The 20,889-nt window shown below is 54.0% G+C and overlaps 7 protein-coding genes across 7 annotated transcripts; 2 read left to right on the forward strand and 5 right to left on the reverse strand.

Annotated features, from left to right (window-relative positions):
* Positions 1-63: 63 nt before the first annotated feature.
* UMAG_10694 (uncharacterized protein) lies at positions 64-2,967 on the reverse strand (the record flags this gene model as incomplete). The annotated part of the gene is made up of 1 exon (XM_011393444.1): positions 64-2,967. The coding sequence occupies one exon, from the start codon at positions 2,965-2,967 to the stop codon at positions 64-66; it is 2,904 nt and encodes a 967-aa protein (XP_011391746.1).
* Positions 2,968-4,812: 1,845 nt separating this feature from the next.
* Positions 4,813-7,068, reverse strand: UMAG_10695 (putative NADH dehydrogenase (ubiquinone) 78K chain precursor; the record flags this gene model as incomplete). The annotated part of the gene is made up of 1 exon (XM_011393445.1): positions 4,813-7,068. The coding sequence occupies one exon, from the start codon at positions 7,066-7,068 to the stop codon at positions 4,813-4,815; it is 2,256 nt and encodes a 751-aa protein (XP_011391747.1).
* Positions 7,069-8,138: 1,070 nt separating this feature from the next.
* Positions 8,139-9,208, reverse strand: UMAG_10696 (uncharacterized protein; the record flags this gene model as incomplete). Its single annotated transcript, XM_011393446.1, has 2 exons — positions 8,139-8,157; positions 8,262-9,208. The coding sequence occupies 2 exons, from the start codon at positions 9,206-9,208 to the stop codon at positions 8,139-8,141; spliced, it is 966 nt and encodes a 321-aa protein (XP_011391748.1).
* Positions 9,209-11,430: 2,222 nt separating this feature from the next.
* Positions 11,431-13,314, forward strand: UMAG_10697 (uncharacterized protein; the record flags this gene model as incomplete). Its single annotated transcript, XM_011393447.1, has 1 exon — positions 11,431-13,314. The coding sequence occupies one exon, from the start codon at positions 11,431-11,433 to the stop codon at positions 13,312-13,314; it is 1,884 nt and encodes a 627-aa protein (XP_011391749.1).
* Positions 13,315-13,498: 184 nt separating this feature from the next.
* UMAG_10698 (uncharacterized protein) lies at positions 13,499-14,131 on the reverse strand (the record flags this gene model as incomplete). Its single annotated transcript, XM_011393448.1, has 1 exon — positions 13,499-14,131. The coding sequence occupies one exon, from the start codon at positions 14,129-14,131 to the stop codon at positions 13,499-13,501; it is 633 nt and encodes a 210-aa protein (XP_011391750.1).
* An 805-nt stretch (positions 14,132-14,936) lies between these two features.
* On the reverse strand, positions 14,937-16,577 carry UMAG_10699 (putative karyopherin alpha; the record flags this gene model as incomplete). The annotated part of the gene is made up of 1 exon (XM_011393449.1): positions 14,937-16,577. One exon carries the CDS (start codon positions 16,575-16,577, stop codon positions 14,937-14,939), a length of 1,641 nt encoding a protein of 546 aa, XP_011391751.1.
* A 1,750-nt stretch (positions 16,578-18,327) lies between these two features.
* On the forward strand, positions 18,328-20,658 carry UMAG_04826 (GTP cyclohydrolase II; the record flags this gene model as incomplete). The annotated part of the gene is made up of 1 exon (XM_011393379.1): positions 18,328-20,658. One exon carries the CDS (start codon positions 18,328-18,330, stop codon positions 20,656-20,658), a length of 2,331 nt encoding a protein of 776 aa, XP_011391681.1.
* Positions 20,659-20,889: the final 231 nt, after the last annotated feature.

Raw genomic sequence — 20,889 nt, forward strand, 5'->3', positions numbered from 1 at the left:
ATGTGATGGTCGCATAGGTTGCTAGAATTGGCGATCAGGGTCACGGATGGTGGGGGCGATAGCTTAATGTTCGTGGATGCAGTTCAATGCTGTTGGCTGCAACTGTGTGGTTGCTGATGGTGCTATGAAATTACCTGGCACATCACCGCGCACCTGATGCGCAAAGTGAACCTGGCCTCCACTCTGTCCACCTTGCTCCTCATCGGTCATTGCTGGAGCTTGGCACTGGATCGCATCGTTCTGCTGCTTGATCCTGCGCCTCTCCTTTTTCCGCATCTTTCTCAATGCCTCCTCTTCCAATGCGATCCCTAACAACCTCTCTACTTCCTCCTTCTTCTTGGTCTTGTTCCCGCCATACCAGATCAGAAACCCAGCCACTGCGTTGCAGCTCAACGAGAACGTAATAATCGTCGCCGTCACTGAGGTTGGTCGGTTTTTGTAGTAGATACCCCATGTCGTACCTCCTAGCGAAGCTTGTAGGCACGAATGACAGTCGAGCAGAATCACAATAGTCATCATGAGTGACAACTCGAACGGCCTATGAGTGACAGTCTCGCGGTACCGGTAAAAGGTGTGCGATTCGTGGAATTTGCGCTGCTGATACTCGAGGTTGGCTTGTTGTTTGGGACTGAGAACCACAACATCTTCTGCATCGCGAGGCAATTCAGATGCGATCGATGGATTGCGTTTCAATTGTCCGAGAGGTATAATGCCGTCCTTGTTGGCATACGTCTTGTGTTGAGTGGGTGGTACAGAGCGTTCGGACGATGACGTCCCCTGCGACCCCGTATTTGACTGCTCCTCGTCTTTCGACTTCTTGGTCCGTTTTTTGCGATGCAGGAACACGTGCTTTTGTCGACGCTCTTCTTTGAGCTTTTCCACCTCGCACGCGCTTCGCCTCAATTCAACAGCGTCCATGACCCTCCCAGATGCATCGGCGCTCTGTGCGTCTTGACCAGGTCGTCCATCTTGGTCTGAAGCGTTGTACGAGCTTTGCCCCAGCCGTACAGCATTTTGTGCATCAGCTGAACCAACTGGATCCTTATGGGTTGCCGCAGCAAGCGTGGCCTTCCTGAGACCTGTCTTGACCATCATCGTGTCGGTCATCTGCGACATGTGAAGACGAGGCGCCGCGCGAGGCAGCTCGTTCTTGTCCTTGAGCTCCGGAAGATCAAGCTGTTTTCTTCGCTTATACGTGAGAAAGTGGTAGTGCGCGATCTGCACCATTCTGTACGTGTCCACAGCTCGGAAGGGCGCAAAGCCGAGACCCACAGCGGCAAAAAGTGCGCACAAGATCTGATCACAAATTTCGATCCAATACCGTTGTGTTGCCGGGTTGCCCACGTCAATCCAGCGAAGCAGGAACAGGCAGATGGCTGTACCCCAGAAAGTGATCAGAAACGCATATGTGGTGATAATGAAGCCGTGTGGCGTCTTGACATATCTCCAAAAGCCTCTTGCAGCACGTTTGAATTTGGCCTTTTTGGTCAGCAGCACATGAACATGCTCATCAAGCTCGTTGCGCTCATCCTCGTCCATGTGCGCCCACTCCTTGATGTGTTTCCGACGCTCTTCCTCCGTGGTGGGAGGGATTTCCTTCCTCCTGCGGCCCGGGGCGAAGGACACCATTCGACGCATGCTGCTGAAACGCGAAGCATCTGCCTCTTTATCTTGCTGTTCCGAATCCTGCCTGAGACCAAGCTCGATATCTTCAGATTTGGCCTCATGCTGTGGCGTGACGCGAGGCGTAGCAGAAGGTTGTCGAGCGGCTGCGGTGGGTAGACTGATGGTGGGTCTGCGGCTGTAAAGCATGGGTATCGGAGGGAAGAAGATCGAGTTGCCCACATTTTGAAGAGCGGTGACAGTGGCCACCTCGGGATCTACGACATCCAGGTAATCCACCACCTCATCCTCGTGCATGTCACTGCTGGCAGAAGAATCGGTCGAGTCACGCTGTTCATCCAGGTTGTCGTCTCTTTCACGAAAGGATGGCGTCAGCACTCTTCGCTGCTCCTCGTCACTAGCCGAGAAGTTTTGATCGGACTTGCGTCGGCGCAAAGAGTCGTAAAGGCGACGAGATGTGGCCATGAGCCCGTCGTCTGCCACCGTGTTGCGACGTGCTCGGTTCGGGTGTGGGTTTGCATCTTGAACGGACGCTTCTGTCGGTGGGCTGACGACGAGGGATGGGTTGGGTGGAGGTGCTTGTGACGCCGGCGTCTGGCTCGAACGTTCTTCTTTTACATCGGATAGATTACGCAGATGGGGTGGGTAGAGCGCAACAGTTTCACTGGCGCGGCGTGACGCGCTGTTGTCTGTCGCGGGAACGTCGTCTCGGGAAGCTGTGGTGGAGGAATGTGTAGATGAGGTAGAGACCGAGTTGTGCTGGTTGTGGCGCCTTCTACGACGCTCTTCCTTGCGCTGACGGTGATGACGCAAAGCGAGACCCTCAACGGCGCCTGGTCTGCGGCTGGATAACATATTGGGAATTGGCGGATGTAGCGACTCGTCACTCAGACGAATGGGCGGATAATCACCTGGAGGAGATCTACTGGATCTGTTCTTGTCGCGCCGGCGCTGCTCGCGCTGCCTCTCGTCGTGAATTGCACGCCTGGCTGCTTGCATCTCGAGTCGAAGCATCTCGTCGTCATCTTGAGACTCGGTATCATCGCGGGTTGAAGGTCGCCAACTTGATTCAGCGCGTGGGGTGGTGCGATCTTGTCTGGCACCATCATCGTCTCCACCTATGGTCGAAGCTGAGCCTCTGCGCAGACTGCGTAGTGTGAAGTAGTCTCCAGGAGGAAGCGCAGACTGCGTCGAATTACCGTTCGCTTCGCTAGCAGCGTCTTGGTTGGGGGCTGGTGCGCGGCCTGTGTAGGTGTCTGCCGAAGAATAGAGGGAGTTGCGCGATGCGTCTGTCTCGGTCCTGCGGACGCGGATTGAGGACGGTATGCGATGAAATGGCTTCATCCTGTCTTCTGATGCTCTGTCGGTCGGGAAGCTGAGCTGTCTGCAGTATAGTCAGAGCGTCACAATCTAGTCGGATGTGCCGATGCACTCGCGTCGGTCACCCGCAGCGACTACGAAAAAGAGCGGATGCGAGGCCGACAAAGGCTATGGAGAGGCTGTATCGACCCGAAATTAGCCAAAGGTAATCGACAAAGTTGGTATCAGCGACGCAGCCTGACCGGGTGTGGTGAATTGGCGATGCAACGTAGTGTAGATGCGACCACGTCGCCCTCGACCAAGTCCTGGCCGAGCGTTCCCTCCTCAAGTGCGATGTTGTCGAAATGTCTACTTGGTAGTTGGAACTCAGGCAGCTTCGCAAGGTGTGGTACGGTAGAGAGTATGGTGAAACAGCCAAAGTCAAGAAGAGGGCGGAACGTGCTGGTTGGGCAAAGAGACTAGCGGCTCAGCAATCCAAACACACGAATCGTGAATTGTGAATCGTGAATGACTTTCGTGCTTGACGTGTGTACGGTATCTCTCAAAGTCGCAGTCGCAATCACGAACACAGCAAGAAATTTGTGTCGGAATTTAGCAGTCCAAGAGATAGGCATTCGTGATTCGTGAATGATGCGCATTGGGCCTGCAAACTATCACCTATGTTGCATGTAGACCAAGGGCGTTAACAAACTCGAGCTCTGAGCCATGAGTGCTGTGCGCTGTGCTGGCCTTTCAGTCGATCCGTTAACTTGAAGCTCAACCGCTGTACCAAGAGGAGGTCTAGAAACCCCATCGGACTTGGGTTGTAATCTTTACCTCGTTACGCACTGTACATCACGCATGCCTCCTAGCTTCTTTCTTGTTGAGAGAGTCTCGAAAGCACATCACAGAAGTTCAAATGACCGACGCCGGCTTCGCCGACCGACTTTAAACTGCACGTTGACTCACGAATAACCAATATGTTAGTCAAGTTATTCATGTTTTCGCCGCAAAGTGCCTATTCGGATCCCAGTACCCGGATCGGCTTGGCATGAACATCACCAGCTAAATAGCGACGGGTCTTTAACTTTTTCTGTGATTCTACGCCCATCGACATTGACTGCTTGCCTCCAGCTCTGTAATCTTACCACTTGCAAGCATCTCGACTACCTTGAGAGATCATCCAACAATCACGAATCGTGAATCGCGAGCTATTCTCTTTTGCATCACTTTGGTCGCTTAGGCTTGATTGACGATTGCAGCACGGTTGTAAGCACATTTTATTTGCTTCATCATTCCGGATTCGTTTCACGTTCTTGGTTACGCTGCCATGGACCAGTGTGGAGAACAGCGACTCAATCTCCGTCACGTAACCTCGTGAATTCGTGATTTAACGTGACCTGCGTGCTACCCAATTACAGGTAATGACTTAACACGCGCCGATATGTAACACGTAAGCACTCGTGACTGTGACTCGTGCACGACTCACTCGTGACTCGTGACTGGTGCGTGAGGTGTGTGTTTGTGACCACGCAGCCAGTTTTCAGTTGGCCGTCTGGAACACCGCAAGACGTCCAAACGCACAGCGCCACCTCATTCGTGGTTTGCTTTGATGGATACCCAGCATTGCAGAGAGCCACCCAAAAACTTCAGCAGCACCACCACTTCTACCCATCAAAACGCTGCTTTCCGCCGCTAACATAGCACGCCTGATAGAGCTCAATAGCAAGGTCAGACAACAAATTCGTTTTGCAGGTACAAACACCCTTCGAGATTCCGTTCACTTTTCTATATCAGACAAAAGGCAGGCTGGAACCTTCAAACGGCGACCTTAACTGAACAGGATTCGCGGTGTACTGACGTCAACATGTGAAAAGCTGAGTGTGTGATTTAGTTAAAGGCGGCCAACGTCGCCTTGCCATCTACTTTGTCCATGGGCAATCCCTCGACGAAAGCAGCAGTACACTTGGCCATGGTTGGTGATGCGCGCGAAATAGGGTCGGTCTGGTAGAAGTTCTGGATCGGTCTCAACAGGGGTGTACCTGATACCGACGACGAAGCGAGCTTGGCAAGCTCCTCAACCGCCAACGGCGCCGATGTCGTCGATGGCTCTGCCACCTCGTATCGCACCAGCGTAGGCGAGATCTCAAACATGCGGTCTCGCACATCCAGGATATCGCTGTACGGCAACGTCGCTCCCATCACCTCGGAAAGTGCACGTACGACCTTCCAGTCCTCGCGTGCCGCTCCCGGTGGTGGTACCGCCGCTCGCGTCACCTGTGTTCGACCCTCAGTGTTGACATATGTGGTAGCCTTCTCGGTATAGGCAGATCCAGGCAGGCAGACGTCGGCGAACTGAGCTCCAACATCACCATGGTGGCCCTGGTAAACTACGAACGCATCGCGTGGGATCGTCTCGGGCGTGATATCGTCGGCGTTGAGCAGGTAGATAAACTTGGGTTTCGTCTTGGCAGCAGCGGGCGAGGGAATAAAGCCAATGTCGAGCGCACCAGTGCGCGACGCTTGTCGCTGAAGCACGTTGTACCCATTCCACTCGCCGTTGAGCAGCTTGTCTTTGTTGGCCTTGACCAGCTCGGCCAAGTTGCCCAGGATTGCCTTGCCATCAGGGTGCTCGGCAACCGCGCTGCCAACCACGATCATGGGCTTCTTGGCCTGCTTGAACTTCTTGGCAAAGGCTCCCTTACCCGAAACCAGATCCTGGACCGCCTTGGCGTCCGTGCCAATATGGTCATATTCGTAGGTGAGATCAACCTTTTCGCCAATCAGGCCAACATCGAGGTCACGGTGCAAGTAAGCCTTGCGGATACGCGTGTTAACAATCGCAGCCTCGTGACGAGGATTAGTGCCGACGAGCAGCAGCACGTCGGCCTCCTCAATACCAGGAATGGTGGTGTTGAAAGTGTAGTTGGATCGGAAGTCAGCGCCGTGAATAGGAGCCTGGTCGCCGTTCACCTGGTCGGTGGCAAGGTTGTCCGAGCCAAGCTTGTTGATGAGGTCCTTTAGCACAACCATCGACTCTACGTCGGCGAGCGAGCCGGCAACAGCCTTGATCTCGTCACCCTTGGCACCAGAGGAAGCGAGACCCTCAGCGATGGTGGCAAGCGCCTCGGGCCACGACGCGGGCACGAAGCGGTCACCCTGCTTGATAAGAGGCGTGGTGAGACGCTGGTACTTGAGACCGTCGTTGGCGAATCGAGTCTTGTCGTTGATCCACTCTTCGTTGACATCGTCATTGGTGCGAGGCAGGATACGCATAACCTGGACACCACGCGAGTCGACGCGGATGTTGGATCCGACCGCATCCAGGACATCGACCGACTCAGTCTTCTTGAGCTCCCAAGGACGGGCATGGAAAGCGTAGGGCTTCGAGGTGAGCGCTCCGACGGGGCACAGGTCGATAATGTTGCCAGACATCTCGGAGTTCATGGTCTTTTCGATGTACGTGCCAATTTGAAGATCATTACCACGACCGGTGGTGCCCATGTCCTGGACACCGGCGACGTCATTAGCATATCGGACACATCGCGTGCACTGAATGCAACGCGTCATGACGGTCTTGACCAGGGGACCGAGGTTCTTGTCTTCGACAGCTCGCTTGCCCTTGATCTCGTGGAATCTCGATCGGTCCGAACCGTAACGCATCGACTGGTCCTGCAGATCGCACTCTCCACCCCAATCGCAAATAGGACAATCCAACGGGTGATTGGCGAGGAGGAACTCCATCACACCCTCGCGGGCCTTGGCCACAAGAGGAGTGTCGGTGAAGATCTGCTGGCCGGGCATAGCAGGGAAGGCGCACGAGGCAAGAGGCTTGGGGGCACCCTTGGACTCGACAAGGCACATTCGACAGTTACCCGCAACCATGAGACGCTCGTGATAACAGAAACGAGGAATCTGCGCACCAGCTTTCTCGCAAGCCTGGATGAGAGCGGTGCCCTGCTCGACCTCGATCTCCTTGCCATTAATGGTAAGCTTGACCATCTTGGGTGGAGCAGGTGCGGGGGTAGCCTGGCGCTGCAAAGCAGAGGTGGCGAACGAAGCAGAAGTGGCGGGAAGGCGAGCAGCCATACCGCCGCGAGGGGAGAGGCGCACGGCCGAGCTGGAAGCAGCCAACGAGCGCAGCATATTATTGGTGGCGATGTGCAGGTAGTGGTACGACTAGATGTCGGGGGTTGATGCGCGGTTGCAACAAGGCACGGCGACAACACAGTAAACAGTCGCGATCTTCAGGAAGTGATGGTCGCAGTGAAGAAGCGACTCACCTGACGTGACTTCCAAGCGTGTGATGGATGATCGGAAGGTGACCAGGCTGAAGCAGGTGGACTGCGTTGTAGGTGATGATGATGATGAAGGTACAAACTATCGACGGGCGCGCCAATAAAGTCGACTTGCGATAGCCTGCCGCCTGGTTCAGATTGTCCGAATTCAAAAGCAAAGCGCTAGGCTGACCTATCGAAACAAGAGACTGCGATCGACATCTTCCTGGCTTAGAAATGCCAAAACGACAAAATAGAGGCAGCTCAGCCAGTCATGAGTGTCTCAGGCGCACTTTTGAGATCGCAGCCTGTGCACCTGCCAATCACGAATGCTGCGAATTTCCGTCAAAATTCAGAGAGCCTCTTCCCTGTTGTTGCTCCTCACCACACCTTGCAACCGCCCAATCAGAACGTCGCCGTTTCGTACGCGTGTTCGGTTCCGCTTTTCGGGGATTTTCGTAAAATCAGGGGAGGGTGAAATGTGATAATATAACAATCGGCTGATATTCACGTTTCACGATTTCCGATTCACGATTCACGATTCACGATTCACGATTCACGATTCACGATTCACGATTCACGATTCACGATTCACGATTCACGATTCACGATTCACGATTCACGATTCACGATTCACGATTCACGATTCACGATTCACGATTCACGATTTTGCAAGTTGCACGCACATTATATTCACGATTCGTGATTCGTGATTGACCCTCCAACTATACTCACGACTGTTGTCTATCGTTTCAGCTCTACTCTTCTCAAGGTGACTACACTCTGCGCATCTGTCAGCCGCGCTGCCTCTTACGTCACCATATATGGTGTTCTGAGGTTGATGGTGAGGCGATGCAGGTCAAAACAGTCCTGCTTTGAAGCTGATTAATTCTGTCATGATCTACAGTACGAGCTAGTTTGTTCATTCTGCTCAAGGCATCACAGAATCGTGCCAAGACTGCATCAAAGATTGGAAATAAGCGGCGGATCAGAAAGAATAGGAGAGAATCAGTATATTGGTCGACTAAACTACGACAAAACAAATATTAATCGGTTACTTACCCCATCGACTTCAGACCGCGAATGTAGTAGGTCTCGAGGTTCTTCTCCACAATCTCCTCGTCTCCAGAAGGAGCACCGCTAAGCACAAGCTCCAGCTTGGTCGAGTCGCCGCCTTCGGTCAGGTTGATAGCCAGGGTACCGTAGTAACCCTCGGGGAACTGGGGCGTTCGCCACTTCTGGATGAGCTGCTTGGGGGCATCGACGCTCACCACCTTGCCAATTACATTTCCGCCAAAGAGCGCAAATTCGGCATCCGCTTTCGGCTCAAATTTCGCTGGTGCTCGGGTCCACATGGGAATGCGTGATGGGTTGGTGAGAAGGTCCCACAGATCTGATGTGCTGATGGCAAGTTCGCTGGAAACACGTACATCGCTCGAGCTTGATGATACGGTAGCCTTCGCCTGCGAAGAAGGCGCAGCAGGCGCACCCGCTGATGCTGCAACGCTTGCAGTTGGTGTGGCAGCGCCAGGAGTCGAAGCCGGGCTGTCATGGCCCAAGTCCTTGGCGTGGGCATCAATGAGGTTCTGGCGGAAGGCGTGGAAGACAAGGCGGAGTGAAGGAGCGAGCTCCTTGCGCACAGCATCATAAAGCTGGTTGGCTTCTGCTGACGGCTTTGTCGACATCTCGGTCTCGAATTGATACTCGTCGCCTTCGTCCTCGATTTCGTGGCTCACTTCTGGGAATGTGATGGTACCGCTCGCCTCAGTGCCATCGTCCGATGTTCCCGACCAAGCGTAGGTAATGGCGCAATCGTAGATGGTAATGAGCTTGCCTTTGCGGTTTCCGAGCTCAACGTCGCCTTCGAAGGAGGATAGACGGTCCACCTTGACCTGACCGCTCTTGCCGACACTCACCGACTTGCCCACGGTTGCCTCGGTGATGTGGTTCTTGGCCCAAGGTGTGCAGCCCTTAGTCTTCCAGTGGTAGTGCTTGTTCCAGGTTGACATCTTGTTTTGGCCGCTTGAAGTTTGAGTAGGGTGTGCGGATCGAGGAATGAGTTGCTTTGGATCAGGAAAGAGGTATGAAAGTGGTATGGAGTCTTTGATTTTAGCACGGATCAGCCAGACAAGAAGGACAGGGAGCAATTTAGCGCACCGAGGTGGAGCTGTTCACACACTCGTGATTTGTTCGTCGTTGCTGCTTCTCGGAATTTGCCAGAAGCAACACTTTCTTTCCGTCACGCCGCGTTGTGATGTCGTGCGAAAAGTTAGAAATCTCGCTTTTGCTCTTAGGAAGGGTCTAACATGGCTCGCGACTTGCTACGTCTATGTCCCTCAGATAAGGGCCCGTTCACGTGATTACCACGAATCGTTGAATCGTTCTTGTAGTGTAGCTCTCTCGTCTGGCACATAACGCTGTTGCAGGTCGGACCTAACCAACTTGTGTTCGCAGTCTTCTTTAGCCCTCAAGAGCAGCTGCCGTTCCCGTCTCGGAAGTCGAAACCCTCACTCGAACCGTGTGAGGCAGTAGAGTCACGAGTCGGTAATCTTGACATCGCTGATTCACCAAAATAAATTTATCTGCGCGCATCTCCGTGCCTGGGCCACTTGGTCGGCTCGCAGCCTGGCGCCATTCGACCTTTCCGACTGCTGCGCCATGACTCATACCCAGATGTGGCTGTCCGCCAAGTGACTCATTCATGATTGACTTGACTTTCGCTTTGGCATCAGTGTTCCGACGGAAGTAACCTCGTCCAGGGTGGGAGGAGCTCACGTCTCCTTCCATAGGCGAATGAGGGTGCGAAATTTGGAAGATTCGTATGAAAAGCTGGATCGTATGCGTATGGTGATGTGTCTCTTGTGTTCGAGAAGCTGAGCACGAGGAGATGTTACAAACGTGGTCTGATCTAGCTGGCTTAGTCAGATGCTGCAAAAGGTGTCACGGGATCGGGGGCCAGAACCATCGACGGGACCAACAGATTGTTTTTACAGCAAAAGCGAACGACGGGCTGTTCGTGATTGGGCGTGTCTGCTGATCATAGAGGAAAAGGTGCGATAAATCGCGCTGTCGTCATGCGGCGCACGTCTCTGGTTGTGATTTCGCGACACACTGTCACTCTCACGCTGAGCATCGACTGCTTGCCGATTACGTTCTGACCTCGCATCACATCTCTGTTGAGACCACAAACGTAGATGCGCTTGTGTTGGCTTCTCTGCGACTGTCACGGGAGTGTGGTATCTGCTAATTTGCCTTGCCGAACTCGGGCTCGGTGCTAGGCGGTTTACGTCGAGCCTTCCTTACAAACAGATGCAAGACTGTGTGTCGCGTACAAGTCATCTTTAGCGGTCAAGTCCCATTGTTGGATTCCAGTCGAGCCGAGCCCTTTCGACTTGGGCTTGAAACGTTGCAGTGTCAGCTTGCAGCGAGGGGCTGATGCATGCCTCTTTCCTGGTTGTCCTGCTGCGTGGCTGGGATCCTTGGCTGGCCAGCCGCGTCATCAAGATCGACATCCTGTTTCGCCGCCCAACTGCGGACGATCCTGTTGTGTTCAGGCTGCGCTTCTTATGACAGGAGGTTCAGGTGGCATTTGCCTCCCCTCCCTTCTCTAGCTTGACTGTATCCTTGAGTCCTGTCTGTATGCACTTCCCCACGCTCAAATTCGCCTCTTGTCGGCGCCGACAACAGCCACAAATTTGTAGAACTCAGCCAAGGAAAGCTTCAGCTCCTGTCATGCGCTCGACTGAGCAAACAAAGAAAAGACCCAATGATCTGTGCTACGCTGCGACAAAGGCAAGGGTTTCCAAAGAATCAGACGGAGCGCTGTCTCCCCCCACTTTTGGCCCTACCGTCGTTCTTCGCCACCTTGTAGCTGCGCTAAGAGGAAGGATGTGAATCTGGTTGTTGTAATACAAGTTCGCTGCGCGTTAATAAGGTGTATCAACGGCGGCGGTGACGACATGCCGTACAGAGTACAAAGCTGCCCCGCTTCTCCTAGTGACTGGATTTGCGAAGGCTCTTTCATCCTGACCAGCTCGCCACCACCGTGTCTCTCACCTGCTGTGAGTTTCTCGTCATTGCTGAAACCTTGAACGCTTCCAGCACCACCGCTTGCACTGCTGCTGAACGTTTTCACAAAGTCGATCCCAGTACGGAGCCGGGCAATCTTCCTGACGAGTCATTGAAATATCTAGAAGCTCGAGCTCAAGCTGCTATCACGAGAACACAAGGCATGGAATCCTTCAACGCGAGTGACAGACATTCTCGAAACATATATTTGGGCACGGGCGATTCACCAACAGGCCCGGACGCTGTTGGCATGGCGACGGTCAGTGCGGTGGTATCGCAATGTGCTCAATCGAACACAACTCCAAAAAGTCCGCCCAGTGGTGAAACTATTCACTACGCCCACGAATCCGATACACGGACTGAAATCGGCACATGTTCCGCTACGCCCAACGCTAGGGCTAGTCGTCTGTTCCGTGAAAGACGAAAGGAGAGGGAAAAGGTTCTCCGAGAAACAATTGCAGAGCTAGCTGATCGCAACGCCGCTCTAGAAGCCTTGCTCTTGCACCACGGAATCGCTCCGCCCGTTTCCGCCACTTTGCAGAATGACCTAAGCCTCAACAGATCCAAACATCTTGGCGGTCCACCCATCCATATTCCCGGGTTGACGTCGGTTAGGCCTCCTTTGAACCCAAGAGTCACCGAACAAAGCAATCTTCATGGAAGCTCTCCAATTGAGGCAAGTCGATTCCAGGGCTTTTGCCGGCCCTTATTGCCGCCCGTCCCCAGCAGCGATCTCTTCGCCTGCGGGAGATTGCATGACCCCTGCGTCCATCAGCATAGCGAACTGACCCGCTTTCCAGACAGATCGTTGGAAGCTCAGTCTGCTTCGTTGCACACTTTGACAAACGCAAGCCCGCCTGTACAGGCCTTTGGCGACATGCTTCGCGTACGCACTGGAGCTATCAGTCCCTCCCACCATGGGCCAGTTAGCGGGCAACGACACCCTGACTGTGTCCAGAAACTTCCCCCGCCGAACCTCAACCCGAGCAGCATGAATGCACCACAATCGTCTTTATCAGTGGGCTCGAATTTGCAGGGGACCGGACAGTCTTTCCCGCAGTTCGTGGCTACGGCAGTTCCAGGTTTGACTTCGCCGTCGGTTGCTACTCATGCAGAAGCATATCGCCATGCAGAGAGTATGGCTCCGCATCTGCAGAACGCAATGCTCACACATCCCGTGACACCACCTGATTCTGGTCTGTTGGCAAGAATGCCGGTCCTCAGTTCTGCTGAAGAGCGCGTGATTGCTTCCAGAAGTGGATCTGCTCTGCATCATTTGTGGCAGCCTTCAATGTTTCGTCAGGATCGTGCAGAGCATGAGACCTTTGCTTTGGATGGTCAGCCACTTCAGCCACAGCTCCAGAACGTGGAGATGCAGCTCCCTCGAATGGACACGCATATTTATCTTCAGAATTCACGACTGACTACTCCCGGCTTGAGCATGCCCCTTAAGGCCTGTCCAAAAATGGGAGTTAGCGGACCAAATGTTACGAGAGACATGCTTGTGCCGCTGATTCAGCCACACGTTTTCGATCCAGTCATGTTGGCTCCATCACGACCAAGACTTGCTGGTCAACGGACAGGCTTTCAGTCTGATTCCGGTCTTGAAAGCTGCGAGGTTGCGTACGGCGCCTCACGGACCGAAGCTCAGCAACAGTCTAGGTCAGGGTCAGCATCAGCATCGAGAGCTTCAGCACGAGCCTGGACCCATCCCACCGCTAGTCCATCATCAAGTCGGCAATCAGTCTGCCTGCCATCCCAAGCGACCGAGTCAACGTCAGATAGATCCACTGCCTTCTCCGAACCCACCTACAACCAATACGCTGGGAGGTCATACGTCGCGCATAGCGTACTCGAAGGTATATTTGACGAACATTATCAAGACACACACGATAGCGGCTCTGAGATCGGGACATCCTCTATCAGACGACGAAATACGAGCGAAAGCATCCGTAGCGGAACGGCAGCGTCTCGCTCCTCGAATCAATTCAGTGGTACCATTTCCGATTCGACGTTTGGTAGATCATCGATGCGAAGCAGCATCTGACATTGTTCTTGGTAGTCGGCGCCCACGTTCGAAAGATATGCCGAATACGGGCGTTTCTTGAACGTGAGAGATCAAGGCTGCGACGTGACACTGGCTCTTGTACCTCTGTACTTGTTTGAGTTCATTTTTGGGATGAATGGGTATCAATGTGGAGCAATTTGCAGCAACTTGCCGAGTGTCTGTTTCACGGTTTGTCAGAATGGTCGTTGGCTATGGTCACTTTTGGAGCTGCTTGTGCTGCTGTGGACGAAGGGGCGGCAGTGGGCTTGGCAGATGCAGTAGCGGAAGCCGGACTGACGGGTGGTTTTCTCTTGACGACGCCCAGCAAGGCTGAGGAATTGGGCTTGCGCTTTTTCTTGTTGGTTGTTGGTGGTTCGGGTAGTGTTGCCTGCTTGGGTGGCTGCATTGCGTGATTCTCCTTGGTGTGGACCGCATTGGTCGGGTTCTGGTGCAAAGTCTCATGCTTGCCGATCTTGGATTGATCGATTGTTGCTACGCTGGCTGATTTGGCTAAGCGAAACAGCTCGAGCTGCTTGCTCTCGTTTCTCTTTCTCTCGAGCTCGTCTCGCTTTCTATCCGCCTCGATGGCTGCTAAGAACTCGGCCTCTGCATCGTCGATACCTCGAAACTGATTTGATAGCTTGAACTTGTCCTCGATACTTGCATCTTTTGCCTGCTTGTGTGCTTGAAGTCGCTCGTACAATGATCGTGGATCGTACTCTTCCGTGGACGAATCACGATTACCGCTAGCGCGCGCCGAATCGAGCTCGGCCTGACTAACAAATCTGGATCCAACCCTCTTGTTGCCACCGATCATACTTTCCACCACAGCCAATCCACCTGATCCCAAACTGTCTAGCACTACAGCTGTTACGTATTGCTCTCCTTAGTCGTCCTTACGATCCAAACAAATCGTGGATCGTTTGTCGTGCTTTTCAATATACAACAAGATGGTGTATGCATTGAAAGCCGCAAACCCACCCAAAAACTGCTCTTGGACCCTGGATTTTCCACCCCTCAAATGCCGCCCCAGCCCGTGCACCCGCCGCCCAAATCAAAATCATCGCTCTTCACCGTGAGTTTTCCACCAAACATACACACCCACACATACATACATACATACAAAACCGCAGACGCTAAAAGATTTGCAGGATTGACGAAACAATGAGGATGAGAAATGACACAAGAGGGAAACAATGACATGTATGGATTGTAAAAGGGAGACGACGCCGATCTGGCATCGAGAGTGGAGACGCACGACCGCATGCGCGGGCAGGATCGATACTGGGTGGGGAAAGGACTAGCAACACGTCGTTTGACACTTACGGAGCGCACCCTGTGCGCATATGGGGCGAAAAAGCCAGGGTGCGACCTGCAAACTTACCTTTTTTTGTCAAGTGGATGCGCATCCATCATGCTACATGGTGAGAGGCAGCTAGCGACGCTGTGTACTCAGTGCAGAAGGGCGGATCTGGTATCCTCGTAGACAGCCATCTCGTTTGACACCATGTGTATCCATCCGAGGCCGTGACGGAGAGATTTGTAGTCGTTGCAGAGTTGGCACGCTCTACAGCGGTGGTCGTTGCGGAAGCAAGCGCTCTCGTTTGTTTGAAGCGACTCGCTTACTGCTGCATGCCGTTCTGAGCGGGCGTAAAGTTGAATCCACCCTGTGGAGCATTCAAGTCGGACTGGAATGCAAACGCACCGGTCTCGTCGACTTGAGGAGCGCCGAGACCAGTGTCCTGTGCCTCGTCGTCTGGGAAGTACTTGTCCATGATGTAGAAGCACTTCTTGTAGATGTCGAGGTTCTCGTGGTGCTGGAGGTTGTGGATACAGACCATACCTCCGCACTCCTCGATATGAAGCGCATAAGCGTTGGGAGCGTCGCCACCAGCAGCGTCGCGGTCCATCTCTCCCACCTTGAGGATATTCTCGAGACCATCGAGCGCCACCTGAATGATTTTGTTATCCATGCTGCTGAGAAGGTCGCAGAGCGGCTTGATGCAGCCTTGCGAGACGAGGTATCGGATCTGTTGAGGCTCGGTGAGACCGCCGCTGGTAGCGTTGCTGATGGCCCAGCAGGCCTCCTTTTTGGTCTTGAAGTCGGCGTGCTGCAGAATGTCGATGAGAGGAGGGATAATGTTTGCGTCGATCACGGCCTGGATCTGCTGAGAAGAACCAGCGGTGATGTTGGAGATGGTCCAGCAGGCTTCCTTGCGGATGCCCTCCTTGGGCGAGGAGAGCAGCGAGAGCAAAGGTGGCAGCGCGCCAGACGAGATGACGACCTGGGTCTGGTAGTCGTCGCCAGTGACAATGTTGCCGACGGAGCGAAGTGCAGGGGTCTGGACCGCAGTGGAAGGGTGGGTGAGTAGGTCTACGAGACGGCGGCAGACGCCGGACTCGATGACGCCCTGAATCTTTTCGTTGGCGCCGTCCGAGAGATACGAGATGGCCCAGCAGGCGTCGATAAGCACCTCGTCGTCCATCGAGTATACGAGCTTGGTGAGCACACTGAGGGCGGGAGAGACCATGGACCATTCTGGTTGAGGGTTCTTGCCACGGCAAAAGTTGCTTAGCGTCCACGTTGCGTTGCGGAGCATGCTCTGCTTGTGGTTCTCGCTGAGGAGAGCAATCAAGGGACGCATGGCACCTGCCTGGAGGACGTAGTCACGGCACTTGGGGCTGTCACCGGCAATGTTACCAAGAGCCCAGACGGCCTGTTCGCGAACGTCGAGGACGGGCGACGAGAGAAGCTCGATAAAGACGGGAACAGCGCCCTCGTTGATAACGACCTGGGTGTGATCAGAGGTACCGGAGGCGATGTTGGTGAGTGCCCAAGCAGCCTCGAACTGGATCATGCTGTGCGGGCTTCGGAGGAACTCGACAAAGCGAGGAACGACACCGGCAGCAATGACGCGCTCGATGGGAGGGTTCTTTTCTTTGGACAGAAGCTTTCGAAACTTGGTGGTGGCGTCGAGCTGGCGGTCGAGATTGTCACTCATGGCATCTTCGATCATTTTTGGGAGCTCATCGGCAAGCTGAGCATCGACAGCAGCGGAGGCAATGCCATCGTCGTCCGAGTCGGCGCCGCTCTCATCGTCGGCGATGTTTAGGTTCCTTCGCTTTGCCATGGATTCTTCACGCTTCTGACGACGGATCTCGACCTGAGCCTCTTCACGCCTACGTCGGAGCTCATCCTGCTTGAAGACACCCTTTGCCTTGTAGTTGTCTTGTCGACGCGGAATGCCGCGCATGCTTGACATGGTGAGAAATTGTGCGATAGCGGAAAGCAAGAGATCGATACGTCAGGAAGGCAGCAAAACGAATCGGAGTGTAGCCGGAGACGACGATTTGCTGGATGGTGAATGACCTGGGCTAGAAAGATGACAGGTCGAGAAAGTGTTGGTGGTGAGGAGATGGAAAAAAGAGCGAGTGTTGTGATCTGTGTATGTGTGTGTGTGGAGTAGAGGGCGGCAAAGTTGAATCGAGGCTGAGGCACCGAACAAAATCACACCCAGACGCACAGAAGACTTGGACAGAGTTTCAGCTGCGAGAGAAGCAGAAAAACGGAGACCAACACCTCGAGACGCATCCAACCACGAACCACGAACCACGAACCACACAGAGAAACACACGCACACGCTCCCTAACTTCTCACGGCGTGAGTCTCAAATTTGCAATCAATTCTTTGCAATCAATTCAACTTGACTCATGACTGCCATTCACGATTCGTGATTTGGAACTCGTGACTGACGAGACGCCGAGACGGCAGCACAGCGCTTTCGCCAAACAAAACAGCACTGACGCTGGCTGAGCCTCTCCTTGCCTCGGCAGCGATCTTGGATCTGATTCCATGAAGCAATCACGAATCACGAATCGCTTCGCTTTGCTTTGCTTTTCTTTTCTTTTCTTTTCTTGATGGCCTTTTGCGAATCAATGATCTGCAGCCGCCGTCATCTACTCAAGCACAGCGAGCGATCTTGGGTAAATCGTTCAGCTTATCCTACGCTTCTGCGGCTCGGCATTTTTCGTACGAGAGGATCTCAACCTTGGCCTTGATCAACACTCGGACATGAATAGCGAGTCGCCACAAGCGGTTTCGTGCCATCTCTTCTCTGAGAGAGACATCAAGTAGAGTGACGAACCCGAATCACCTCGACAGATCTTGCATCACAACCACACCTCAACAGATTTTGGCGTCGTGAACCGAAGAAGCAAGTCACAGTCATGAATCCGCCACAGTGGCATCTGTGAACCAAGATTGTGAATCCTGAATATCCTCAATAATATCCTGAATCCTGAATCCTGAATCGTGACTGCACATGATTTTACGTCGGCGGATTCGTGTGCATGTGCTACACTCTTACATTGCACAAAGAAAAGAGCCACACGAGCCACACGCAGCGTGCAGCGCGGAAAATCACAGAATCACGAATCATTCACCTCAAATCCGAGCCTCTCGGGCTTTAGGCTTTTCAGTGGTGAGTGTGAGTGCGCCGCAAGCTCGTACACCGTGGTTCGGAAGTTGGCCGCGGTTCTTGTATCTCGTACCACGTCACTTTATAACGTAAGGCTGCTCTGCCTTGAAGAGGTCCATGTCGCTTATCAACATGCTGTCTTGCGCACAAGTACAATTGAAGCTCCTTCTCGATACGTGGCCCAGATGCGGCGTCAGAAATTGGCAATCTTTGCGTTTCTGTGACACATGGTGTGAGTCGTGAGTCAATTCGTGGTTGTGGTTGTTTCTTGATTCGTGATTCACGCTTGGTGATTTCGTCTCCAGCACGCAAATCACACGCAAATCACGAATCAAATGAATTTCACGAGTAAGAGCAACAGCAGCCTCGTCCGGTACATGAGTCTGGCCAATATCCGATTTCGGCGTTTTGCCAATTCGCTCACCTTCCCTGTTCAGCCATCGTTACTTCTCAACTGCCACCATCGCCTTGCTCTCAGCCTCGACTCGCATCTGACACACGCTACACGCTTGGTCTACGCCACCAACGCTCAGGCATGCACGCTGTTGCCTTTGCTGCATCCCCCATTCGACTAGACACGATGCAGGCCGCCAACTCCCACAGCGTCGTCACTCAAGGCGACCTTGAATTTCTCGACGCCCTCACTTCGATGCCGTCTTCCTTCCCGCATCAGCCCAACTATGCGTCTTCTTCCTCTTCGTCCGCTAGAACAAGACCACTTTCAACACTCAACGCTCTTAGAAGACCACCCATCGACCCCATGGTCTTGGCTGCAAGTTTGAGCTCCGGTCCTCATGTCACTCGTCATCACTTCCACCATTCCTTTGGCAGCCATGCACACACCACCAAATCTCAGCAGATGCCTGCGAGTCAGCGTAAGGCGGCTGCTGCTGCAGCTGCAGCAGCTGCCGCCTCTGATGCTCCACCTCGTGCTTCTTCCCGCCCGGTTCAAACACGCCCTCGGAAACCTTCCGGAGCAAGCGGCTCGTATGCCAACTGCGACTATGACGACTTTGAAGATCCTGCCTCCAACGTCAACGTCGCCTCTTCCTCATCTATCAAGGTTGATCCCGTTCCCGAGGTGACAGACGAAGAGCGTTCCTACTACGCCAGTAGACAGGCGCCTCGCACCGTCCGATTGCAGCAGCAGCAGCAGCACGAACTCGAACAGAAGCGTGCCCAAGCTCAAGTTCAGGCCGCGCTCCCAGCGGACGTCCGGAACCAAGCTTCGACGCAGGCTGTTGGTATTCGTGCCAGCGACGAACCTGCCCAGCCCGAGCTTCCGGCCCAGCCAGGCAATCAAGCGGCCAAGACTGTCCTCGTCCCCCCCTCTGCACCGGCCGACACGATCGCACAAGCACTCGACCAACGAAAAGCAGCCGTCGCTGCTGCCACCGTTGCCCCAACTCAGATTCCCCTTACACCGGCAGCCGAGACTCTGGCGTCCATGCCCACCCAAGTCGGTACGCCGCTGGGCAATCCTGGCATGTCGTCGATCGTGCGTCCGCCGCCGGTTCGTGTACGATGTTACGCCCGCACACGGGTTCCCACTCCACATGGTGAGGTGTTTTGCCACCTCTACAAGAACACGCACGATACAAAGGAGCATCTTGCCATCGTCATCGACCCGTACCAGAACGACGAAGCCAGCACTCGGATGGGTCCTGACGGTCGACCTGTCAAGGAATCTGATCCGCTGTATCAGCAGCACGCGCTGAGGAGCAAGTCTCTCGACGAAGTTTGGGGTTCCGAGGAGACAGATATGGAGCGCATCGTGCGAGGTGCTTATGTGGGTAGGCTCGGTCCTAGCTTCCAGGTTGCGTCCAAGCCGCTTGCGCGCCATTCTCAGCCGCACATGCATTCAAACAGCGCTGATACGCTGGCACCACTCGTGCGTATCCACTCGGAATGCTTCACCGGTGAGACGATCGGCAGTCAACGTTGCGATTGCGGTGAACAGTTGGACGAAGCCATCCGACTCATTTCGGAAGCCTACGACACGTCGAAGCCACGCGATCCCGGTGCTGCTCAGCAGAAGCTCGGCCGCGGCGTGATTGTCTATCTACGTCAGGAAGGACGTGGCATCGGACTATTGGACAAACTCATGGCGTACAACTTGCAAGATATGGGTCACGATACCGTCTCGGCCAATATCTTGCTCGGACACCTCCCCGATGCACGAAAGTACGATATCGCTTCGGCCATCTTGAAGGATTTGGGTGTGGACGAGTGTCGATTGCTGACCAACAATCCGGAAAAGATGGAGGCGTTGGAAGCGGAGGGTGTCAGGGTGGCGGAGCGGGTAGGCATGGTTCCGAGGGTGTGGAAGTTTGGCAAGAAGTTGAGGAGGAGGAAGAAGGGTGGCAAGAGGAAAGAGAAGGGAGGCAGTGCTAGAGGTTCGCCGCTTCGAGCTGCAACTGGTGCGAGGAAGGCTTCCAGTCTGTTGAGGCAGATCAGCTTTGGTGGCATGGATGCAAGTATCATTTCTCAGGCGGGCACCTCGGACTCTGAGGTGGATCCCACCACTGCTGGGTTGCGACACCAAGGCGAGGATATTGTCAATCCTCACGATACGTTTGAGTCAGATGACGATCAGATAGACGACAGCGAAGCAGAGGACAGCGCTAGCGACTCGGGCGACTCGTACATCGATCACGTCCTCCGAAGATCCGGAACTACCATGATCGGCGCCAGCATCACAAAGGGCCCCGAACTCGAAAAGTACCTCCGAACAAAGGTCCAACGCATGGGCCACCTCCTGACCGTCCCCGACGAATCCCCCGACACTCACGACCACCGCCCCGTCTCACAGCCCGATTCTGATCACGAATCCAGCCACCTCCCCACCACCAACAACCCTTCTTAATCTGCACTCGCCAATCCACACTTGGTTCACTTCATTCAATTCATACTGAAAAACCTTGATCGGATTGCGAAAGAGTCCAATAAATACTGTGCGTATAGTTCGTACTGCAAAAGCAACCGAGTATATGTTTGTGACCGAGGCCATGGAAGAGCGCGAGCAGCAGGGAGAACATGTGACCATGACGATAGAGAGTGGGGCAAGCTGAGGGGCGTGCACGAGCCAGCAAGGGCA

Source organism: Mycosarcoma maydis, chromosome 17 (assembly GCF_000328475.2).
Source record: "Mycosarcoma maydis chromosome 17, whole genome shotgun sequence".
Classification (NCBI taxonomy): Eukaryota; Fungi; Basidiomycota; class Ustilaginomycetes; order Ustilaginales; genus Mycosarcoma; species Mycosarcoma maydis.